Source organism: Macaca fascicularis, chromosome 13 (assembly GCF_037993035.2).
Source record: "Macaca fascicularis isolate 582-1 chromosome 13, T2T-MFA8v1.1".
Classification (NCBI taxonomy): Eukaryota; Metazoa; Chordata; class Mammalia; order Primates; family Cercopithecidae; genus Macaca; species Macaca fascicularis.
The window spans coordinates 52,917,252-52,938,615 of record NC_088387.1 but is presented as its reverse complement, the minus strand read 5'-3'; the positions used below and the strand labels follow the sequence as shown (position 1 = coordinate 52,938,615).

Sequence of the window (21,364 nt, the reverse complement as noted above, 5' to 3'; positions counted from 1 at the left end):
GATTTGCTCTATGCTAATTTAGAACGTGTGTCTGTGTTTGGTATGCGGCCAAGAGACTGGATCTCGCCTCTCCCACTGATTACTCTGCAATAAAAGACAAAGAGAATATTTGAACATTTGTTGACATGTTTTTCAGACACGTCAGGTTCATACTGAAAAACTAATTAGATTTCTCCAATTTGACTCAGCAGATTTCTTCCGTTCATTTGGCATAGATGACGTACTCAGTTTTTATCACAAGTGTGTATTCCAATACAGGCGTGGATAAAACAACGCCTACTGCAAGCAATGTCCTGCCATGGGAGGTGCAAGGAATGCAAAATAAACAGAAAGAAGTCCCAGGCTATCAGGTTTTTATGGAGAAAAGTGTTAGAAGGACTCCAGGCAGCCAAAGCTAAAGACTTCAATGAGGATTTGGGAAAGAGGCCAAGTAAAGTCAATTTTAGATCAATAAGAAATAAGAAGTAACATTTACTGAGCCCTTGCTACCTGCCAGACACTATAGTAAACACTTTGCCTGTATGACCTTGTTTAGTGTTTATAACCTCCAGAAGGTCTGTACAGTCATCATTACTATTTCACACATGAGGAGACCGAGGTTTAGAGGGGTTACCCAAGGTCACTCTGAGTGGTGAAACTAAGCCTCAAACCCAAGCCCCTCTGACTCATGATCTATGCACAAAGATTAAAAAAAAAAAAAATCTAAATATGCAAAAGAACATTGAATCAATCAAGGTAGGCCAGGTTATGCTGTGGTAACAAATAACCCCTGAATCTCAGTCACACAAAACAACAAAGTTTTATTCTCTGCATATACTACATGCCTGATAGGAGTCAGCAGGGCTCTTCTTATGGTGATGGTTCTGGGAACCAGGCTGATGGAGACTGCTTCCTGATACCTCCTGCCACCATCAGGGCTGCAAGGGACGAGAATGCTAGATGATGTCTGGCTGTCCATGAAATGCTCCAGCCGGCAGTGATGTGTGTCCTTCTACTCATAGCCCATTGGTCAGAACTGGTCAGATAGCCTCACTCTATGGAAAAAGACTTGAAGAATAATCCTCCATGTGCCTAGATGGAAGGAAAAGCCAGATATGGGTGGACAATAAAAGCTTCTACTGAAAACCTATAATTATAATTTGCTTTGGCTTGAATAAGCAAGAAAGAAGTAGCCATTGAGAGAGAATAAAGAGATAAGACTTCTGGAGAAAGGTCAGTTTTGAGCCATGTCTTGGATATACAGCATTCACCAACCTAGAATTACTGTCAGATGTGATGTTTCAAATGTGCCCAAGAGGCAATGGTAGCTCCTTCTCTTTTCCTCCCTTCCACATTCTCCCCATACTTTAGGTGAAACATTCAGTGAGGTGGGCGGGGGATTAAATTAGATTAAATGGAAAGTGGAAATGGAGATTAGACATGCTCTCCTGCCACCTAAGTGTTACATGAATATATCTGAAAGACAAAACTCTCTTTTTCCGTAGTTTATGGAATATGAGGGAATTGAAGGCTGGGGAAAGACAGCAGCCCATGGAACACAGACCACTGCAGCAGCAGAGCTCAGAGGATGCCTGTACACTGCAGGGGCTGATTCTGAGTTTGAATCAAGAGTATCTGGGCTCTGACTTGTGCTTCTCAATGAGGGTGCTGCTGGCATTTTTGATGGGACAGTGTTTCCCTGTAATGGACTGTAGGTTGCTTTATCTTTCCTCCTCCTTGCTTTCTAAATACCATTAGCCTTTCTGTTCATTGCGATGCCCAATACATGACAGCCTCTCTACTTATTTCTAAGGTTGGTACTACCTTGGTTGAGAACTCCTGACTGAAAGAAGGCAGGGCAGAGCAGGACATGCCATTGATGTTGATTCCAAGCACCCAAGAACCACATCTGGGCATTTATCTGAAGGAAGAAATTGGGAGGCTTCCATGATAAGACCTCCAGTGGAAATTGTAGACCTTGGGAACGAATATGCTAAACTAGTGGTTCTCAACCAAGGGCCAGATCACTACTTCAGAGGGTTGAGGAGGACATGTGTATTCTGGAAAAGCTTCTCAGTTGATTCTGATTCAGGTCCCTCCCTCAGTGAGTCGTAAGACTGAACAGAAAGACAAGAAAAGCTGCCCCATAATGATGGCTCATGCTTATGGCTTTATGGTGAGGATATAGCTGAGGCAGCGCACACCTTGTAGCTGGGCTACAGGCAGAGCTCTTATTTTGGATGGTGGCAGAAGAAGCCACATACAATATGAAGGCAGAAGAGCAAAGGTCACTGAGAGGCCATGTTTTGCCCTTCGGTGTTGCCAGGTCCTGCTGTGTGTACATATACATTTAAGCCATGATATTTACTAGCCAGGACACTCCTTTGCTTCCTTTCTCGTAAGTGTCCCTACATGAAATGTGCCTCACGGGAATGCTTAACACAGGGCTTAAGAAGGCCAACTTCGGAATCAGGCATTAGCAGCTTTAAATATCAGCTCAACGCTTCACCAAGCATTGTGACCTTGGGAAAATTATTTAGCCTTTCTGAACTTCAGTATTGTTAATCAAATAGGCATTAAAATGTCTGTCTCACAAAAGTGTGGTAAAGATTAAAACCTTTAATCATTTGGCACATGAGTGCTGAGATGATAGATGGTGATGGTGATGGTTATGGTGGTGGAGGTGGACGTGATGATAAGGATGATGGTGATGGTGGTGATGGTGATAGTGATAGTGGTGATTATGGTGATGTTGACAGTTGTGATGAAGAAGATGATGATGGTGATGGGGATAAGGATAATGGTGATGGTGGTGGTGGTGACAGTGATAGTGATAATGATAATGGTAGTAGTGATGATAGTGATGGTGGTGGTAGTGATGACAGTGATGGTGATATGGTGATGATGGTGGAGGTGGAGGTGATGATGATGATAATGATGATGATGGCAGTGGTCATGGTGGTGGTGGTGGTGTTAGCAATTACCCCTGGAGAAAGAAAATATGGTCCTCTAACAAAAGATACCTCCATAGATTCCAAGCAGGACTGCCTGGCTAGGATAAGGAATGTATCAATTCAATATTTATCAAGCTGTGCTAGACTTCTGGAATCACAAAATGCCTAAAACAAGTACCAGTTCTTAAGGAGCTCATAGTTTTGTAGAAGAGATGGGGAAACAGTGAAATAATTTACTTTTGGTTGAGATGAGAGGGAGGAGGTGACTTTGAATCTAGAGCTTGGAAGTTGATCAGGATTTTGTCAGGTGACAAAGTAAAGAAAAAGGCAACATTTAGGAAAGCAAACTAACACATACTCTTTGTGATATGAATGTGACAGGGAAATAATCTGGAAAGAGTTTGGATTTTGTTCCATCAGGAATAGGTTATGAGATTAAAGTTTTCTAAGGACAAAAGTGTCAAGCTTATGTATGTGTTTTAGAAATACATATCTATCATCTATGTTTGCAGTGGGAATGAAGGAAAAAAATAATAAATTAGATTGGGGGTTCTTTTGTATTAAGGATTAGCAGGATTGGATGAGCCATTGGCTGTGAGTGAATGGGAGAGGGAAGGGTTGCAACAGTAAGGAGCAGGCATCAGAAGGAAAGAGAAGTTGGTGTGGACATGCTGAGTCTGAACATGTAGGGCATGTGCGTGGAGATGTTGAGTAGGCAGTTGACTTGATACCCTGGAGCTGAAAATAAAAACTTGAGTGTTGTAAGCCCAAGGGTAATAGTTGAAAATGCAGGTATGGATAATAAATAATATCAAGATAATATCAGGATTTTAAAATGCCAAGAAGAGGTGGAGTTTGAAGAGGAAGATGGCCAAGGTCCAACCCAAAGGAATTGCTAACAGGAATTGTCTGGGCAAGAGAAGAAAATCCACTAAACAGAACTGAGAAGAAGCAGAACAGTCAGAGAACCAGCAAAGAATTGTATTAGTGAGGCAAGGAGGTACAGAATTTCAGTGTGGGGGAAGGGGTGATCATTCAGATGTTTTCCCCTGAAATCATCTCCTCCTCAATGTATGGTCTTGGTGAATGGTGGCACTATAAGTCTAGCTACTTAAGCCAGAGATATGAGGGTAATCTGTTGTTCACACTCAAGCCTGACAATATCCACTGCCATATCTCTCCCAGGTTGACCTTGTTCTCTACCTTGTCATTGTCTTAGCTCAGGCATTCACCATTTTCACCCAGTTCCAGTGAAATATTCTCTAAATTGGTCTCTTTGCTTCCTTTCTTTACCCCTCTCCCCACCTTGTATTCTTGACAATCAATTCTAAAATTGATCTTTTTAGAACACAAATCTAATATCGATACCATCTTCCCTAACTGTCACCTCTTACGCCTTAGATATCTCCAAAGCTCTTTCAGGATAAAGTGTAAACTCTTCAGCAAAGTGTCCAAGACCTTTATTGCTCAGGTCACTATGCATTTCCAAAACTTCATATCTTACCATATCCCACATCTTTTTGATTTTCAAAAAACTGTGCTGCATAGTTCCCCAAACTAATCCTTGCCCTCTCTTGCCCTTAGCTGTAATGCCCTTCACCACCACACACATCTTTACTAGGTGATGCTTGCCCATTTATCCTTTGAGATGATTACTAGTACATGGTCCCCTCCTATTACTAGTTGTGGGCTCCCTGTGGTAAGAAAAAATAATAAGAAGAACAATCACTTTTCTATGTTATTTCTTCATTCAAAGTTCCTTCCTTATTCAGAATCTCCTAACTCCATAACAACTCATATTGTATGACAAGCCGTGGAGTGGTCCATTTTCAAGAGATGGAGAGGAAAAACCCTTAGTGTTTGTCCTCTGGGGTTTCATCCAGTGACCTGACCTGATTTTCCCCTGATGCTTAATGATATGCAGCCCTAATTAATAAATACCTGTAGGGACCTCCTGGAAGATGGCTTTCCCAATATCTTGATTGCAAAAGGACTGTGATGAGAATCATAGTCCCCCTACCACCACTCTTGACATTAAAAATAATGCAGATTCCAGGTTTGCAGAAATTATATAGCAAATAAGAATTCTATAGCAAATAACAGAAAAGTGAAGAATCCTAATTGTAACTGTACACCAGTCACAATAATAAACAATATAAGGTAAAATGAAACTTCAGATGCTATTAGACAACACTAAGCATAAGTAAACGTTAAAACTCATTGTTAACAGAGTGACCAAACATCCTAATTTGCCCAGGACAGACCTGGTCTATGCTTGTTGTCCCAGCATAATTATGAATGTCTTCTTTTACTCTCAAAAATGTCTCAGTTTGGATTTTAAGTTATATGGTTATCCTGATTATTAACTGTTATAAAAGACAGTATCAAAAGGAAAGGGGATTGAAGGTCAAACAGGTAAAGCACCTTGCGCACTTTGTTCCATTAAAATGGGCAGCCATTTCAGCACTCCTGCTTCCATTTAAGTGCTCTAATTTTAAGTATTTTCTGGAATCCTCAATCCCAAATTCCCATAACAATTAGCGGAAGTTCTTTAATACCTTTCACTATCTTAGCACCTAACACTTTGAACTGTAATTGTACATTTCCTGACCCTTCCATGGGGAGGCAGTGTTGCCTAATGGTTAAGAGCACAGGGTTAAACCCAGAAAGACTTTATGAGCATAGTGCTTGGACAAGCATGGACTTCAACATGGACTCTAAGTTTAGGCCGCTTGGGTTCAAATCTCAGCCCTACCACATACTAGCTGTATGTCCTTGAGTAAGCTGTTTAACCTCTCTATGAACTCAGTTTCCTCACCTGGAAAAAGGGAGATAATAATAGTATGTGTCACATAAGGTTGTGCTCAGAACAGCGGTGGCCATACTGGAAATGCTAGCTGTCATTATTAAGTGGCAATGAATGTAAGGTGCCCAGCACAATGCCTGCTGCTTACTAAGTGCTCAGTAAATGTCAAGTGTCATAATTATTCATCTTTATATAGACTCCAAAGGACCAACCAGGCACTCAAATATCAGTTTGCTGATCAATAAGTGGCATACTATAAGTAGGCCCAGCAAGATGAGAACTGAAAAAAAGCCATATACTTTAGCAGAAATAAGGGCATTGGTGACTTTTGAAAGTGCTGTTTTGGGGCATCATAAGAGCTGAAACAAAAAATGAGCTGAGAGGCTTAACAGGAGATGAGAAAGCAAGTTTATGACCTCAGAAAAAGATCTGGAGCATAAATGTTTAGCTTCTCCCTCATTCCTTCCCCCTCTGTCATCTAAAACTGTCCCATCTCCCAAAAGAAAAAGTCGAAGAAAGTGTCTAGGAGACGCTGCATCAGGTCCAGAGACTAAGAGCGTTGACACTGACATGCAACACATGCGTTAGAAATTCACTAGAAATAAAGCAGATGGACTGAGTATGAAAGAGGTCAAGCCAGGGTCTACTCTCAACTCTGTTGCCAAATTGTGAAAAAATATGCAGAGAAAGATCTGTGAGGAGCCCCTAGAATAATCCCAGATCTAGAAGTGAGTTTGCAGTCCAGTGGGGACCTGAGAGAGATGAGAACCATCTCCTTGGAGCCCTGTTGCCGTTGGGCATCAGCATCATGCAGAGGCAGCTGCTCTGTGGGAGTCAACGGGGAAACCAAGCCACAAGAGATGCCTATGAAAACCAGGCACCTCCGTGACTCTGATCCTGTCCAGCACTGCTGAGTCCTTCCACTAGATCATGAGCCTCCAGGGAAACAGCAGAGTTTTGTGTTTAATTATGTGGATGTACTGGGGATCAAGAATGAGGCCACCAGGTACAGCACAATGCAAACCTGAAGTAGAGGCCAGGCCAAAACAGCCCCTACATATGGCAAGCTGGAATGATGTAACTGTGTCCAAAACAAGCAGACAACCCTTGCAAAGGTGAAGTTCCTTTGTGGAAATGACTGGGGTTGATTCCATTCCCCACTCTCCCCTAGCTGATGGACAACAACATGAGCTTACTTTAGCCATCAAGACTAACTCCTTTTCACCAGATTAATTCCTTTGAGAAGTTTATAAGTGTGAGATGATGCAAGTGTGTGTATGTGTAAGTTATTTTGGAAGCAAATGCCAAGCCAAGTTATACCTTTCCACATTCAAGGATGAAAATAGGGCCTACAAAACTTTAGCACCTTAAGATAAGTGATTAAACAAAATTCCTGAGGTAGAAGAATAATATATTTATGGAAAGCATTTTCAGTAGCGAAAAAAGAAAAGGTCAATTGTAGCACCATATGACTTCAATTAAGTTAAATAAAACAGTAAATTTGTGAAACAGGAGATAAAATACGAAATGAGAAGATAAGGGACCTAGAACAGTTAAGGAAATATAAAATAATGTGGAAAAATTTCAAGTCACCAAAGAAGCAGTAAAGAGCAGAACTGACAATGCAGAAAATGAAATAAATGATGCAGGCGTGTTTAAGGAATTCTCATAATTTGAAGAGGAAAATGCAGTAAGAAGAAAATGATGAATGATAAAATGATAAATAATGAATGGAAAAAATAGCTATTCAAAGGACCAAATAACTGCATTGCTAAAGTATAGTCTAGAAGAAAATTTCAATGCTTTAATAGAAGAAAACTCTTCTGACTTAAGAAAAATTTGAAAATGCAGATTGAGTAGGCTCATCAAGTGATAATCTCAATTAATTATTCGTTAAAAGACACTAATACTTAGACATTTCCTGGTGAAAATCTTTAATTTAAAAGACAAAAGAAGAACTTTAGAAGTGGGAAGAAAACATATGGTACCTGCGAAGGCTCTGAACATAAAATGGTGAATTTTGATTGACACAATTAATCTTTTATGATGGATAAAATTTTTGATGAACAAATTTTGATGGATTTATCAACTAAAATGTTATACCCAGCCAAGATGTCACTTACACATGAAAAAAATAAAAAAGCATTTTCAGATACATATAGATTCTTCTTGAAAGGGGAGTGGGATAATTTTCTTCAGGAAATTATCTGAAATGTGAATCAAAGTTTTAAAAAATAAAATATAATAGTTATTACACAAAAGAAGTGGAAATGACCATTGAATCAATTTAAGCAAATATATGTCTAAATAGTATTTTCAATAAATTTTGAAATAATATTGCATCAACAGACAAAAGCAGTCTGTCATGAGAAAGGAACTAGCTGAAAATAAGAAACTTTGGGGGAAAAGTACACTGTTTCTGAATATTGAAATCCATTAGAAATAATGACCACCACACTGAATATTGCAAAAAAAATAAAAATAGATTCAGTTCATCAGAGGACAGTTTGAGAAAATTCCTCAGAACTTAAGCTGAAAGGATACAGAGATTAAAATTATGAGAAAAGAGGCCAGGTGCAGTGGCTCACACCTGTAATCCCAGCACTTTGGAAAGCCAAGGTGGGCAGATTACCTGAGGTCAGGGGTTCGAGACCAGGCTGGGCAACATGGCGAGACCCCTCTGTTGCTACTAAAAATACAAAAATAATTAGCCAGGCTTGGTGGCACGTGCCTGCAGTCCCAGCTACTCAGGAGACTAAGGCACAAGAATTGCTTGAACCCAGGAGGCGGAGATTGCAGTGAGCCAAGTTCACACCACTACACTTCAGCCTGGGCAACAGAGCAAGACCCTGTCTCAAATAAAATAAAATAATGAGAAAAGAGAAAAGTAATACAAAGACTAGGTCCAGGATATCTAATATCGTATACACACACACACACACACACACACACATACACACACACACACACACACACACACACACACACACAAATAAGAATTCTGGGGAAAGAGATACAATAAAAAATAATAATAAAAGGAAGATAATTTTCCTGAGTTGCAGAAAGATTGGAGTCTTTAGATTTGGAAGATTTAGGTAAAATACTCAGCCTAATTAGTTTTTTAAAATGGTCTACAATTCATACAATCTTCGATAATTTCTTAAAATGTAAGAATAGAAAAGTCTACATTCTTCCAACAAAGAAAAAAAAATAGGCTCAACAAAAAAGAAAGTGAGATTCAGACTGGCATTAGTTTTTTTACTCTACAACATTAGATGTTCAGAAAAAGCTCAATAGTTATAAGGTCTTGAGTGAAATGTGATTTTAAAATTCCTTAGCCAGGCTTTAAAATGATACACATTTTAAAATTGTATTACTTAGTTACTGAAAAAATTACCTGAAAATATTGACATCAAAATGGAAAATATATATGAAAAAATGTTTAAGAAAAAGACATGGCATAAAAGAAACAGAAGGAATGGTTCTAGAGGGCGCAGTGGCTCAAGCCTGTAATCCCAGCACTTTGGGAAGCCGAGACGGGCGGATCACGAGGTCAGGAGATCGAGACCATCCTGGCTAATATGGTGAAACCCCGTCTCTACTAAAAATACAAAAAACTAGCCGGGCGAGGCGGTGGGCGCCTGTAGTCCCAGCTACTCGGGAGGCTGAGGCAGGAGAATGACGTAAACCCGGGAGGCGGAGCTTGCAGTGAGCTGAGATCGGGCCACTGCACTCCAGCCTGGGCGACAAAGCGAGACTCCGTCTCAAAAAAAAAAAAAAAAGAAGTTATAATAAGGCCATCAGTGAGACTTTGTAGCAAAATATAAAACTGGAAGAATGGATTGTCAACAGAGAAAATGAAAAATGTAAAATTTTTATGCATGGTAGCAAAAATCACTCATATTACATTTACATATGCAAGAAGACGCAGTTTATTCTTAGCTCCCAAACTCCTCTTTTCTTCCTTCTAAGTCCACCTTCTGGGTAGCAGGAGGGAGAGAAATCCATAAATTTTGAACCCAAGTTGTGATAATAGTCCATTGTGGTGATTTCTAAAAATCCCTTTAGGTAAAAAGCTCAGTCTTTCAAATGTTGCCTTTCCCTCACCAGTAGAATCTGGGTATTTGAAGGAGATGGATTTGTTTCTGTGAAAGAGTCCTTAGATTTTGGACCAGTTGGTTTCATAGAAAGTTCTGTCACATCTTCAAGGAACAGAAAATTTCAATACTAGTGTACAGACAGCAGGAAAAAATAAGTTTCTCAATTCACTTTATGAAGCTAGCATATATCTAATATCCGTACCTACCAAATATAATACCTTCATACACAAAACTTCCCACCAACTTCTGAATAAAAACTTTAAATTTTAAATTAAATACATTTTTTAAAAAAACTAACAGTATAGTAAAAGAATAATATCCTAAGACCAAGTAAAATTTATCCTAGGAATGCAACAGGGCTTCAATATTTGAGAATGTTTATGATGACTCCAATTTTTTTGACGGCTGAAGATGAAAACCATATCTCAGCAGAATCTGAAAGACATCTCTGAATACTTAAGCATTCAAGGATATAGGGGCTATAAATCATCATTAATGAGGTTGATTTAATAAATATATTTTGAACCCTATACCCTACAGAGAATAAACTTTCCTTTCAAATGCCCATGAAATATTTATTAGGTCACAAAGAATGCCTCCATATATCTCCCAAGGCACAATTTTTCCAGTCTGCATTATCAGCAATAAATAACAGGAAATGAATAGCAAAGTACACCAAAACTTCAGCTGTCAGGAAAAAAAATACAGATTTGTATATTATCTTGTCATGAGAAAGACATGACAGTGAATATAGAAATTTAGAAAAAAACAAGTCTGAAAGAAAGTGATTGTCTGGGACATAGGTTGGCAAACTATGGCCTGCAGCCTGTTTTTGTAAATAAAATTTTATTGTAGTACAGCCACATTCACTTTGTTCATGTACCGTCAATAGCTGCTTTTGTGCTACAAAAAGCAGAGTTGAGTAGTTGCCACGGAGACCACATGGCCCCCAGAGCCTGAAATATTTACTGTCTGGCCCTTCACAGAAAAAGCTTGCCCACCCCTGGACTAAGAAAACATTTGCAACTGAATATAAAATGGGCCAAGAATATTGAGACTAGGGTCAGCTTCATGGGCATGGGACCTGTTCAGTCAGTCACCCAGGGCCTGTCATTTCAAAGGGCCTGGCCCTTGGTTTAAGGGCCATCTTGCCATCTTGAATTTCATAAGTTTTGAACAAGAGACACTGCATTTTCATTTTACCCCAGGTTCTGCAAGTTATGTAACTTATCTTAACTGATACAAAGAAAAATGAATCATAAATGTGAAAAAATTATGGCTTATAGTTAAATACATCCAAATTAAAACAATAATGAAATCAGTTTGTCCTTCCTCTGCCCACCCTCACTGCACAGTCTAATTACTTTGATGTGGGGACAGTCTGTAGGGTAATTGGCTCCTGGAGAGCCAAACATGAACCCCTCATTCTTAGCATCTGTCCCTCCCTCTCTCTTTTCTTTTCATAATCCTCAGATAGCAAAGGGCTTTCTGTCCCTCTGCTGTACTGCCTACCCTACGGCATGGATTTCTTCACCAAATGACACAAGAGGAAATTATGTCCTCCTTATATTGTGATCTTAATCCTCCAAGTTTGGTTCTTTAACTGCTAAAGGAATTTAGAAAATCTCTCTTTGACAAAGTCTTGCTTCCAAACCGGTTGCCTTGCTGCAAAAATCATATTTTGAATTTCAAATATTAACTTTTTCCCCCTTTCTGCATCACTGCTGGAAAAACAGAATCCCCCACTGCTCCAGTGTGGCTCCTCCCAGATGGAGGTCTCTGACTGACCAGGGTGTGTTGGGTCACTTTCCGTGCAGTTGCTAAAGAGAAAAGCACAGTAAAAAATTCCAAATATTACCCCCATTATGTATGTAAAGATATTGTTAAAAATTACTCATCAGAATTATTTTGTAATGTGAAAAAGTAGAAGCAACTCAATGTACAAAAAGGAATTATACCTATTATAAAGTTATAATTATACAAGTTATAAAGTGGAAAAAATGCAGATGTTACAAGTGATGCTGGGAAGGATTAGTGAAGGAAATAAAAATGTGTTCATAACTATAATGACATTAAGTGAAAAGAGCAGAGACCATAACCTGTAAATACACAAAGTGAAGATGCTTCGGGAAGTCTGAAAGTAGAATCACTGCAGTGAAGGCAATGGTTCTATCTGAGCTGTGGGATAATGGGTGATTTTTATTTTCTTCCTTTTGTTTGTCGTTCCGTCCTCGCTACCCACCCCCGCAAAATTTCCAACAATGGACCTGCTGCTTTTGTGATACAATATTTGTAAACCCTCTCCCTTGGTGCCCTCATTCTGAGTCACTTCCTCCCAAGTGACATCATCCGCAGCCACTCTCACTCGAGGATGTTGACCCATCCCCCTTTGATCTTTCTGGGGGATGCAAAGTGGCTACTGTGGCTTCATCTCTGTGAATCTGGCGAGTATGAGAAACGGAGCCGCAGCTGTGCATTTCAATTATGGGAAATACCTTTTGGGTTACTAACCCATTGTCTGTATTCTTAACAACAGTGCTTTTGTGTTGAATCTGCACCAAAAGTACCAATAGTTGATATTAGAAAATGTTTTTAGGGTTCTCCTGGTGTGCATGTGTTGTGTGTGTGTGTGCATGTGCCTGTTGAAAAAGGCAGAGTGGAGTTGAAAGGAGTACATATTTTGCTGTAATACCTTTTTGATCATGATCCACAAGAAAAATACATTTTACATCTTGACACAGTACATATACAATACTTATGTGTAATTGAACAAAAGTTACACATTACATTCTTTTTGTTACTGTATGCAGTATATTCTGGTATTTATATTTTATTCTATTCTATTTTTTTAATGTTGGCAATGTCCCATGAAATTGCTTTCCCAAATCACTAATAAGTTCCATTCTGTCCATAGGCATCAGTTAGATATACTAACGGGACATTCCATCACAAGTCAGTCGAGTGGCGCGGGACACCCTGTGCTGGGGTCCCTGCGACAGAGACAGGAGCAAGGTGGGCGTCGCCAACTCAAAGTACAGTGTTCAGTGATTAAGTTTGGGTCTGTATCAGTGTCTAATGAAGTTGGAGTGGAGGCAAGGTCAAGGTCAAGCTTTTTGAGCAAGAGGGAGGCATGGCTGTGACTCGAAACAGTAATAGGAGGACAAAGCCTGAAGGCCTGGGCCAGGTTTAAGACTCCACGCAGTCAGAGGAGAGGGCAAGGCTAGGAGGAAGAAGAGGAAGGCATTGACCTCAGATTATTGTTCAGTTATTTCCAAGGGTCTAATATGCAAAGAGTAGAAGCAAAATAAGAACTCCAAATCTCATTCTGACTTGTTTTCTGAAGTGCACTCTTTTCCTTGGAAGAAGCTGGGAAGGGAGCACAACAGCAAATGAACGCAGGAAGGGAGCACAACAGCAAATGAACGCAGGGTCTTTGACAGCAGAACTAAGTGTGAGTCCCACTTACATGCGCTTGAAGCTGCCGAACATATCTGTATCCTTCCAGGATTGGCAGGGGACCCAAGTGGGTCGCTGAGGACATCAGTGACTTCAACTGGGTGGGGCTAAGGACAAGTAGAAATTGGCAGTTTTATAATTTCCATCCTTAGAGCTGCTCTGCTCTTCCAGGATTAAAAGACTTCTTGGTGATGGTTCCAACTGCAAACTTTCTTTTTCCGTTTTATTCTATTCTAATCTGTGTTCAAAAGAAGGAAGGGTAATTTAAACTCAATTTGGCCAACTCGATTCTTTCTGACTCTGGTTGTATGTGTGGCTAATGGAAAGAGCCTGTGTTTTCTAAGGAGCTTAACCACAGGGAGGTTTGGAAACTCACATAAACAGAAAAGAATGCACTTCAGAAAACAAGTTAGAATGAGATTTGGAGTTCTTATTTTGCTTCTACTCTTTGCATATTAGGCCCTTGGAAGTAATTGAACAATAATCTGAGGGCAGTGTCAGGTTCCATGCAGAATCCTGTACTGGGAACGCACAGTAAGTGCAATGTCACAAAAATTTCTTGACTTCTTATCATGTTCCAAACACAAGAGAGAGCATAGAAAAACAAAAATAAGTAAGACACTCTGGAACTGCTTTCAGCAGCAACCTTCTGGGACTAGCAGTGAAGACTGGTGGCTTTCCCTCCCCATGGTCTGGCGAGCCCTTCTCCACGGCCAAGTCAGATGATAGTGTGGGAGGGCATTGACTCTGGTTTTGAGTGGACCCAAGTGTATTGAAAGAATCTTCAAGCACAGAACTCTGTAAGACTGTCTTCAAGCAGAATTCCTGGGAGGCTACTTGAATTCCAAATTCTGCTGAGATTTGTGCAGTGAAACAGAGGCACAAAATCCCAGGAAGGGGCCTGGAGCCTCTGTGTCATCCTGAGACCAAGCTGACCTATGATAGCCTTCAGGGGCTAGAACTGCATTTGAGTTAGGATTTAATGGAGTCAAAATTAGGGACTTTTTATATCCTCTGATTTGTAGTATGTGGCACTGCAGCTCTCTGTGACTATAGTTTGCCCGGTAGTTACGTGTTAAAGACAATTCTGGAAAAAAAAAATCTACAACAGAGTTCAGTGGAACATTTTCTAGTACTATTTATATTTGGGCTTAGAAGGTTTTAATTTCCAACTGCAACTTTGGTGATAATGGCTGGGTGGGCCATACTATCTGAAGATGGTATCAGGACGCCATAGCCAGAGTTTAAGATCATTGACTCATAAAGAGACTGACGTGATAAATGGCATGTTCTACACATTGTGGGGTGGAAAGAAACTGGAATTGGATCCACTTTCTGCCATTTCCCCCAGCCAACACCTGGTTGTGACGGGAGTCCACTTAGGTCTTCAGGATTGAGAGGAAACCCAGGGTCGGAACTACCCTGAGTCAATTATGCTGGCAGTAGCCACTAGGGCAGTTTCCACACCAGAAGATCAGTTACAAGGCCAAGTGCAGGTGAGACATACGTGTTTCAACAGAAAGTCTAAACTGAGTCATAGACCCGGCAAATTCATCCCTATGGGAGAAGGCGGCGGGGGTCGGGGTAGGGGTCTGGTTGAGGTCCCAGTGGTCATGGATAGGAAGTCAGCTGGTATCGGTGGGTGGTGGTGAGGCAGGGGAGAGGACTGTAGTACCAGACAGGTAAACCTCCTGCCACTGGGGATTTGGGTTAAAGAAATATAAGCAGTACCCCCAACAAGCTCGCTACCATGCTGAAACTACAAGCAGCGGACATAGGCCTTTTTCTTTTTCCAAGAGGTGGTTTGATCTTGGGATAGGACAATGCCTGCATGTGTGGGTTAAGAAGTTTCAGAAATAAAGAGTAGAAGGAGTCCAAGGTGCAGATCGAGATAACCATTTACTCACTTTTTCCGTGAGTAGCTGAGGCCCCTCGGAATCCCAGGGTAACCCAGAGAAGACAAACCCAGTTTGGTTCCTAGAATCTTAGAAGGTTTTGTTTTTACCTTTGATATTTGAGGAGGCAAGTTATGTACATCTCCAGTGTGGCTCAAAGGGTATATATTTTGGTCAAGGCTTACATAATTGTGTAAAGAATGATCACTTATATATATGAAGTGACAAACTCCAGCAGCGACAGGGCAGCTGTTAGCAGAGGAGCAAGCCTGTCAATGCTTCCTTGCCTCCAGTTTTGTCTTAAAGCTCTCATTTTATTTTCTTCTTCAGAAAATTCAGCTTTTGCCCATTAGCAAGAGTTTTTTATGGATGTAGACTTTTCTCAACACCCAAGGATATATTTTGGATCTTTCCCTATATCTGGCATCAACAAATCAGGTGAACATCAAAACTGTATAAACTTTACATCAGTCAGATAGAAGTATAGTGAAAATGACATGTTTTAAGAAAGCTGAAAGTGTGAATTATCATTGGGTGACTCTCTTTAATAAGTAAAAGAATGCAAATTAATTTGTGGCTGTGAAATAGGGCCACTCCTTGAGAATAAGGAAATAGTAACTCAAAAAGGATTTACTTCAAACTCTTGCTTCTTAAACAGTGAGTCAATAATAGTTTCCCAATTCTAGTTCAAGTTCCTATGTCACCAACACATTGCTTCTCCTCCCAGTATAATTTCCTGATTTTATTTTTTTATTTCTGTGGGACATAGTGGATGTATATATTTATAGGGTACATGAGGTGTTTTGATACAGGCATGCAGTGTGAAATAAGCACATTATGTAAAATTGGGTATCCATACCCTCAAGCATTTATCCTTTGTGTAACAAACAATCCAATTATGCTTTTTAAGTTATGCTTAAATGTACAATTAAATTATTATTTATTATTATTGACTATAGTCGACCCTCTTGTGCTATCAAATACTAGGTCTTATTCGTTCTTTCTAATTTTTTTTTGTACCCATTAACCATCTTCCCAGTATAAATTCCTCCCAGCAGAAATTCTCTACCGATGAAGAAATTGGACATGGGATAAAGGAGGTTTGGAGATTCCTCTCTAAGCATTAGATATCTCACCCTACCCCCTCAGTGACCAGAATTTCAAAGATTAATTTTCCTGGTTGTATGGACCAAAACACAGCATTGCATTTCAGAAGTGGCCACTAATGGCCAGTCTTCAAGGAAATCTCTTGATTCTAGTGGAAAGGGGTCGTAGAATTCTGGATTGGCCAATGGCTTATAGCCAGTCATGTGGCATATCTTCGGAGGCACCTGGACAGCATTGGGCCATCTCTGCCAGATCACCACCCAGGACCCCCAGGGCCAGAGCATCCACCCCATGGCTGAAGGATGGCACCCTAGACCAGTCTGTGTAACTTGAAGTATAAAAGTGAACCCTGTCCAGGAGGATGGCCAGGTCTTTATGAAAGAGGATTTCTAAAGCTTTAAGCCCAGGGCTAGGATGTGCAGTTCTGGTGAGCTCGTGGGAGACTCCAGCTGCCATTCAGCTTGGAGATCTACTGATGATCATGTGGGCCCAGTCACCAAGGAGTTATGCCCTAGAATCAGTGACTCATCTGGGAAGCCTTCTTAGTTCACATAAGTCACGGGAATTGGTGAGAGCCATCTGAGTCCCAAACCCAGGCCGTTTATCCAAGCCGAGGCAGAATAGGTGAGGATCAGTTGGCAAAAAATCAGGAAGCTTCCATGAGCAATAGAGGCTTTTCTTCTTTGTGCTCTTCTTTCTTTCATTCAATAAACAGCTAATGCTCGGGAGGGAAATTTCTTTAAGGCCGATTGCCACCCAGTATCAGGGGATGCTGACAGAGAGGTGGACACGGTGGCCCTGAGAGCATAAGGCAGGGGTAGTGAGTCCTGTCTGTGTTGGTTAAAAGCAACAGGGAGAGACCAACCTGAGTTCGTTTTTTTGTTTGTTTGTTTTTTGAGATGGAGTTTCTCTCTTGTTGCCCAGGCTGGAGTGCAATGGTGCGATCTCAGCTCACTGCAACCTCAGCTTCCCAGGTTCAAGTGATTCTCCTGCCTCAGCCTCCTGAGTAGCTGGGATTACAGGCATGTGCCACTATGCCTGGCTAATTTTTGTATTTTTAGTAGAGACAGGGTTTTGCCATGTTGGCCAGGCTGATCTTGAACTCCTGACCTCGTGATCTGCCTGCCTCGGCCTCCCAAAGTGCTGGGATTACAGGCGTGAGTCACTGCACCCACTGACCTGAGTCTTGAATGAAGAGTTGCTTGCCACTGTGGACAATGAGTATCCCAAGCAGGTGGAGTATGTATAAAGGCTGAGTGAGCAGAATAGACAAAGGGGTGCTTTTGACAGGAGGGAACCCTGGCACGCTCCTTCCAGATCCCTTCCCCATCTCCCCAGCTCCTCACCTCCCCTCTGCAGGCTGCGTGGTGCCGCACCAGGAAACCACTTGCTCTTCCCCAACTTCTGTGTTTTACACCAAGGATGATCTTGCTCCCCTGTCTTCCTCACAAGTTTCTAACTGTCCTTGAAGAATGGGATTAAAAACCACCCCCCTTCACAGCCTGCACTGGCACAGAGAGCCATTCCCTTTTCTTTTTTCCAAATGCACAGTCCTCAGCTGCAGTACTTTTCATGACAGGTTACGTGTTAATTCTTCTGTCTTCCTCACTCAACTCTGAGTTCTTGAGGGGAAAGCACCATTTCTTAGCCATCTCTGCACCTTAGGCAGCTAGAATAGTGCTGTGTGATGTTATTTTTAATAGTTAATAAGAAATATCAAATCCCCAGTATAATCTTCCTGCCTCTGGTTATGCCAAATACCATCTCAAATTAGCCAAAGTGGGGTTCAAGATGAGCACACAAAAACATAATTCTAATGAATATCTCTTGTGTGAGGAGAAGAATCTAGGATTGAATCATTGCTTTTGACCCTTTTTACAGTACCCGTTATAAGATTCTAGAACAATCTGTGTTCTTCAAAAAAGAACAAAGGATAATATAATGAACACCCATGAGTTCTCCACATAAAATGAGCAAATGTTAACTTATTTTCACATTTTTTTAAAGAAATAAGACTGTGTGTGTGAATATATTCACAGAAATTGTGTGCTGGTGGATTTATAATTGTTTTCTCTAACCGTGGAACAACGACTATCACTGTAAAAGGTCCCTATGTACATTATCTAGAATTGAAGTTCTGGATTAATTTGAGGAAAGTGAGACATCCTTATGACACAGAGTATGTAATGGTATGGCCAGAACATATGGTACCACTTTTATTCAGGTCAGACAGATGTATTATTTCTGGATATGGGACAAAGAAAAATAAATTGTCCTCCTGGAAATGGAATATACCCAATCAGAATGAGAATTCTTGTGAATATCATTCCATAAAAAGGAAGGCAAAAAGTTCTCTTAAATCTCTATAAAATAGTTTGAAACAAAGGAAAAACAGCAACAAATAGCTCTCCGGATGTTAAAATTGTAAATGAGTGCATAGCAAATAAAAATAATCAGAAATCAGTGGAAAATGTAGTACAAAATGTCAGAGTAGAAAGAGCAAACTCTAACTTCAACAGTTATTAGAATGGCAAGCGGAAATGTAGAGCTCACCTGAAACTGATCCTTAAGTGAAAGGGAGGAGGCATCACAGCTACTAAACAGAGTGGGTTCAAATAAAAAAAAAACTAATTAGAGCCACTGCAGCAAACTGAATATGAGCACTATGGAAAATATAAGCTGATTGAAGCAGTAGAAAATGGTACCAGTGAAACAGAAGTCAAACTTGGGAAATAAAGAAGCCCCTTTCCAAATCGAAAATGTTGCGATTCCATATGTCCTAGGGAAAGTTTCCCTCTTCTGTCACTAAGAGGATTCCTTTTTCGTATAACAAAAAGCTGTGTCATTCTTCGTTTGGTTATTAGTATGACTAAATTAGATTTCCTTAAATGTTCAACTATCACTACCTTCCTGAAATAAACGTCACTAATTAATTAATTATTATTCTTTTGGATTCCTGCTGGATTCATTTCATTAATAGGATTTGGAGATTTTGCATCTATATTTACAAATGAAGTTGGACCCTTTGGGGAAGGGATGTGTTTATCGTGTGTGCTAATTTTCATTTAAATGGATTAGTTTTTCTTCCCTAATCAGAGAAATAATTTAATAGCACAAAAATAGCTGTTTCTCGAAGATGCGAAACTCACTTGTAAATCTCTTTGGGCCCAGTGTTTATTGTTGCTGTTGTTTTTCAGGGTTTGAGTGTGTGAATTTGGGGTGGGACAGTGCGAGGTAGAGTGAGGGGAGTTCTTTTACAACATTTTAAAGAACCCTAACAGCCTTTCAAATAATTTCCAAAGTCACAGAAGTTTCAAGTAACGAGTCCAGTTATTGGGGAGGTCAAATGTAAAATAACAGAATGTGAAGATAAATAATACAAGGTAAAGACAAATAAACACCTGAGTCACGCAACACCTGCTTTTGTTTTCCTAGATCAGGAAGTGTGCTGCACCACTGGAATGAAATCTATTACTTTGTGGAACAGTTGGCTCATAAATTCATCAGGTGAGAAACACTATGCATTTTCTTCACTTGTCGTTCTCTGTCATGAGAACTACTCAGTCCATGTCTGCTATTCTGTTAATTACTGAATACTTCGGGGATGTTTTTTGACTAAGGTGGGCTCTCAGATCTTGGACCAGAGACTGTTTACTTTGTTTTCATCTTTGCCACATTTTAGAGTAACATTTGGCTTTATGTTTTTGGGAGGAGCCAGATCTGGTTATGAGACCAAAAATATTTAGCATTCTCCCTTCTCTGTTGAATAGCCTATTCTTACTACCTTTAACATTTTTCTTGCACACTGCATCATGCAGCAGCAATTGGCACATTTTAGCTGGACTCACGTGTAGGGTGTACAGTGTGTAGGATGAACAATTCATCCCAGTTTGCCCAGAACTTTCCCAGTTTTAGCACTGAAAGTCTCACATCCTAAGGGGAAGCCTCCTTAGTCCTGAGCAAAATGTGATAATTGGTCACTCTAGCTGTGTGTACTATCAGGTAGAATCCTCTGAGCATTTTCAACATCACTTTCCCAGGCAAGGCAATGCAGTTTTGAACATAGCCACTGCAAATATCATGGGAGTCTTGGACTTAGTAGTAAGGAAGTGAGGTCACTTCACCCTGCTGTGTGCAGCCTCCAAGGGATAACACAACAGTAACAGCTTTCATAGAGTGCTTGAAGCAAGTTGTCAAAGTCTGGCAAAATTGGTCTGATCATCATAAATTCTAACACAACTCCACTTCATGCTGATGGCCTCCATAGAGTCTTCCAGTTGATAGGAGTGACCATAAAGTTCTTCTTTGAGTAAGGTTCTTTGTCTCAGAATACAGGTTATCCTCTGAGCCCTGGGTGATGACAGACATGTTCCCCTCAAATTCAGTTATTGACCTCAACACATACCTACCTGCCTAATTGGAGGGAAAGGATTAGGAGGTGGCTTGTCAGTTATGCCAAAAATTGGAAGCTACAGCAGGAAGCATCTAAACCCAGATGATTGGGAAAAACAGATGCTGAGAGGACAGAAGGGAGAAAAAGTACAGGAAAAGGAGAGAAACAAATACATGGGTGGTGTTAGAAAATGTTTGAAAGGATCATAGAAACTAGGAATTAAAAGGAACGAGACTTCCCAGCCTATCCTAGGAGGCATTGTGTAACTCTCTACTTGAATAGCTCTGGTGAAAACTCACTGCCTTTTGAGGCAAAAATCCAATAGTTGGACAATTCCAGTTTTCATAAGTCTTTTTGTCATTAAGCCAAGATGTCCTTTCCTCACTCACAGCCATTGGTCCTTTGCAGTGATATAAAGCAAGTCTGCCTCCACACCCTTCACAGTATCTGCTCTGTCTCTGATTTGCTCTTCTGAGCTTCTGTTCCCTCTGAAGTGGAGGAGTCTAGTGGAATAGGCTTTGAAGTCAGGCAGATGCAAGTTTGAATCTAAGTTCCATTGTGCAACCATAGCAATTCATCAACCTTGGCTGAACCCTAGTTTATATATGAGGCTTATAACAGAAAATATGTGCAAGCCCACTAGTCCAGCACCTGACTTAGAGTGGGCACACAAC

The 21,364-nt window shown here is 40.4% G+C and overlaps 1 protein-coding gene across 1 annotated transcript in view; it reads left to right on the top strand.

Moving 5' to 3' along the window:
- The window catches only part of ANTXR1 (ANTXR cell adhesion molecule 1), a 238,011-nt gene that overhangs the window by 7,235 nt on the left and 209,412 nt on the right, over positions 1-21,364 (top strand). The window contains exon 2 of the mRNA XM_045369174.2: positions 19,733-19,804. Coding sequence (XP_045225109.1) covers positions 19,733-19,804 — 72 coding nt within the window. The remainder of the gene's footprint in view (positions 1-19,732; positions 19,805-21,364) is intronic.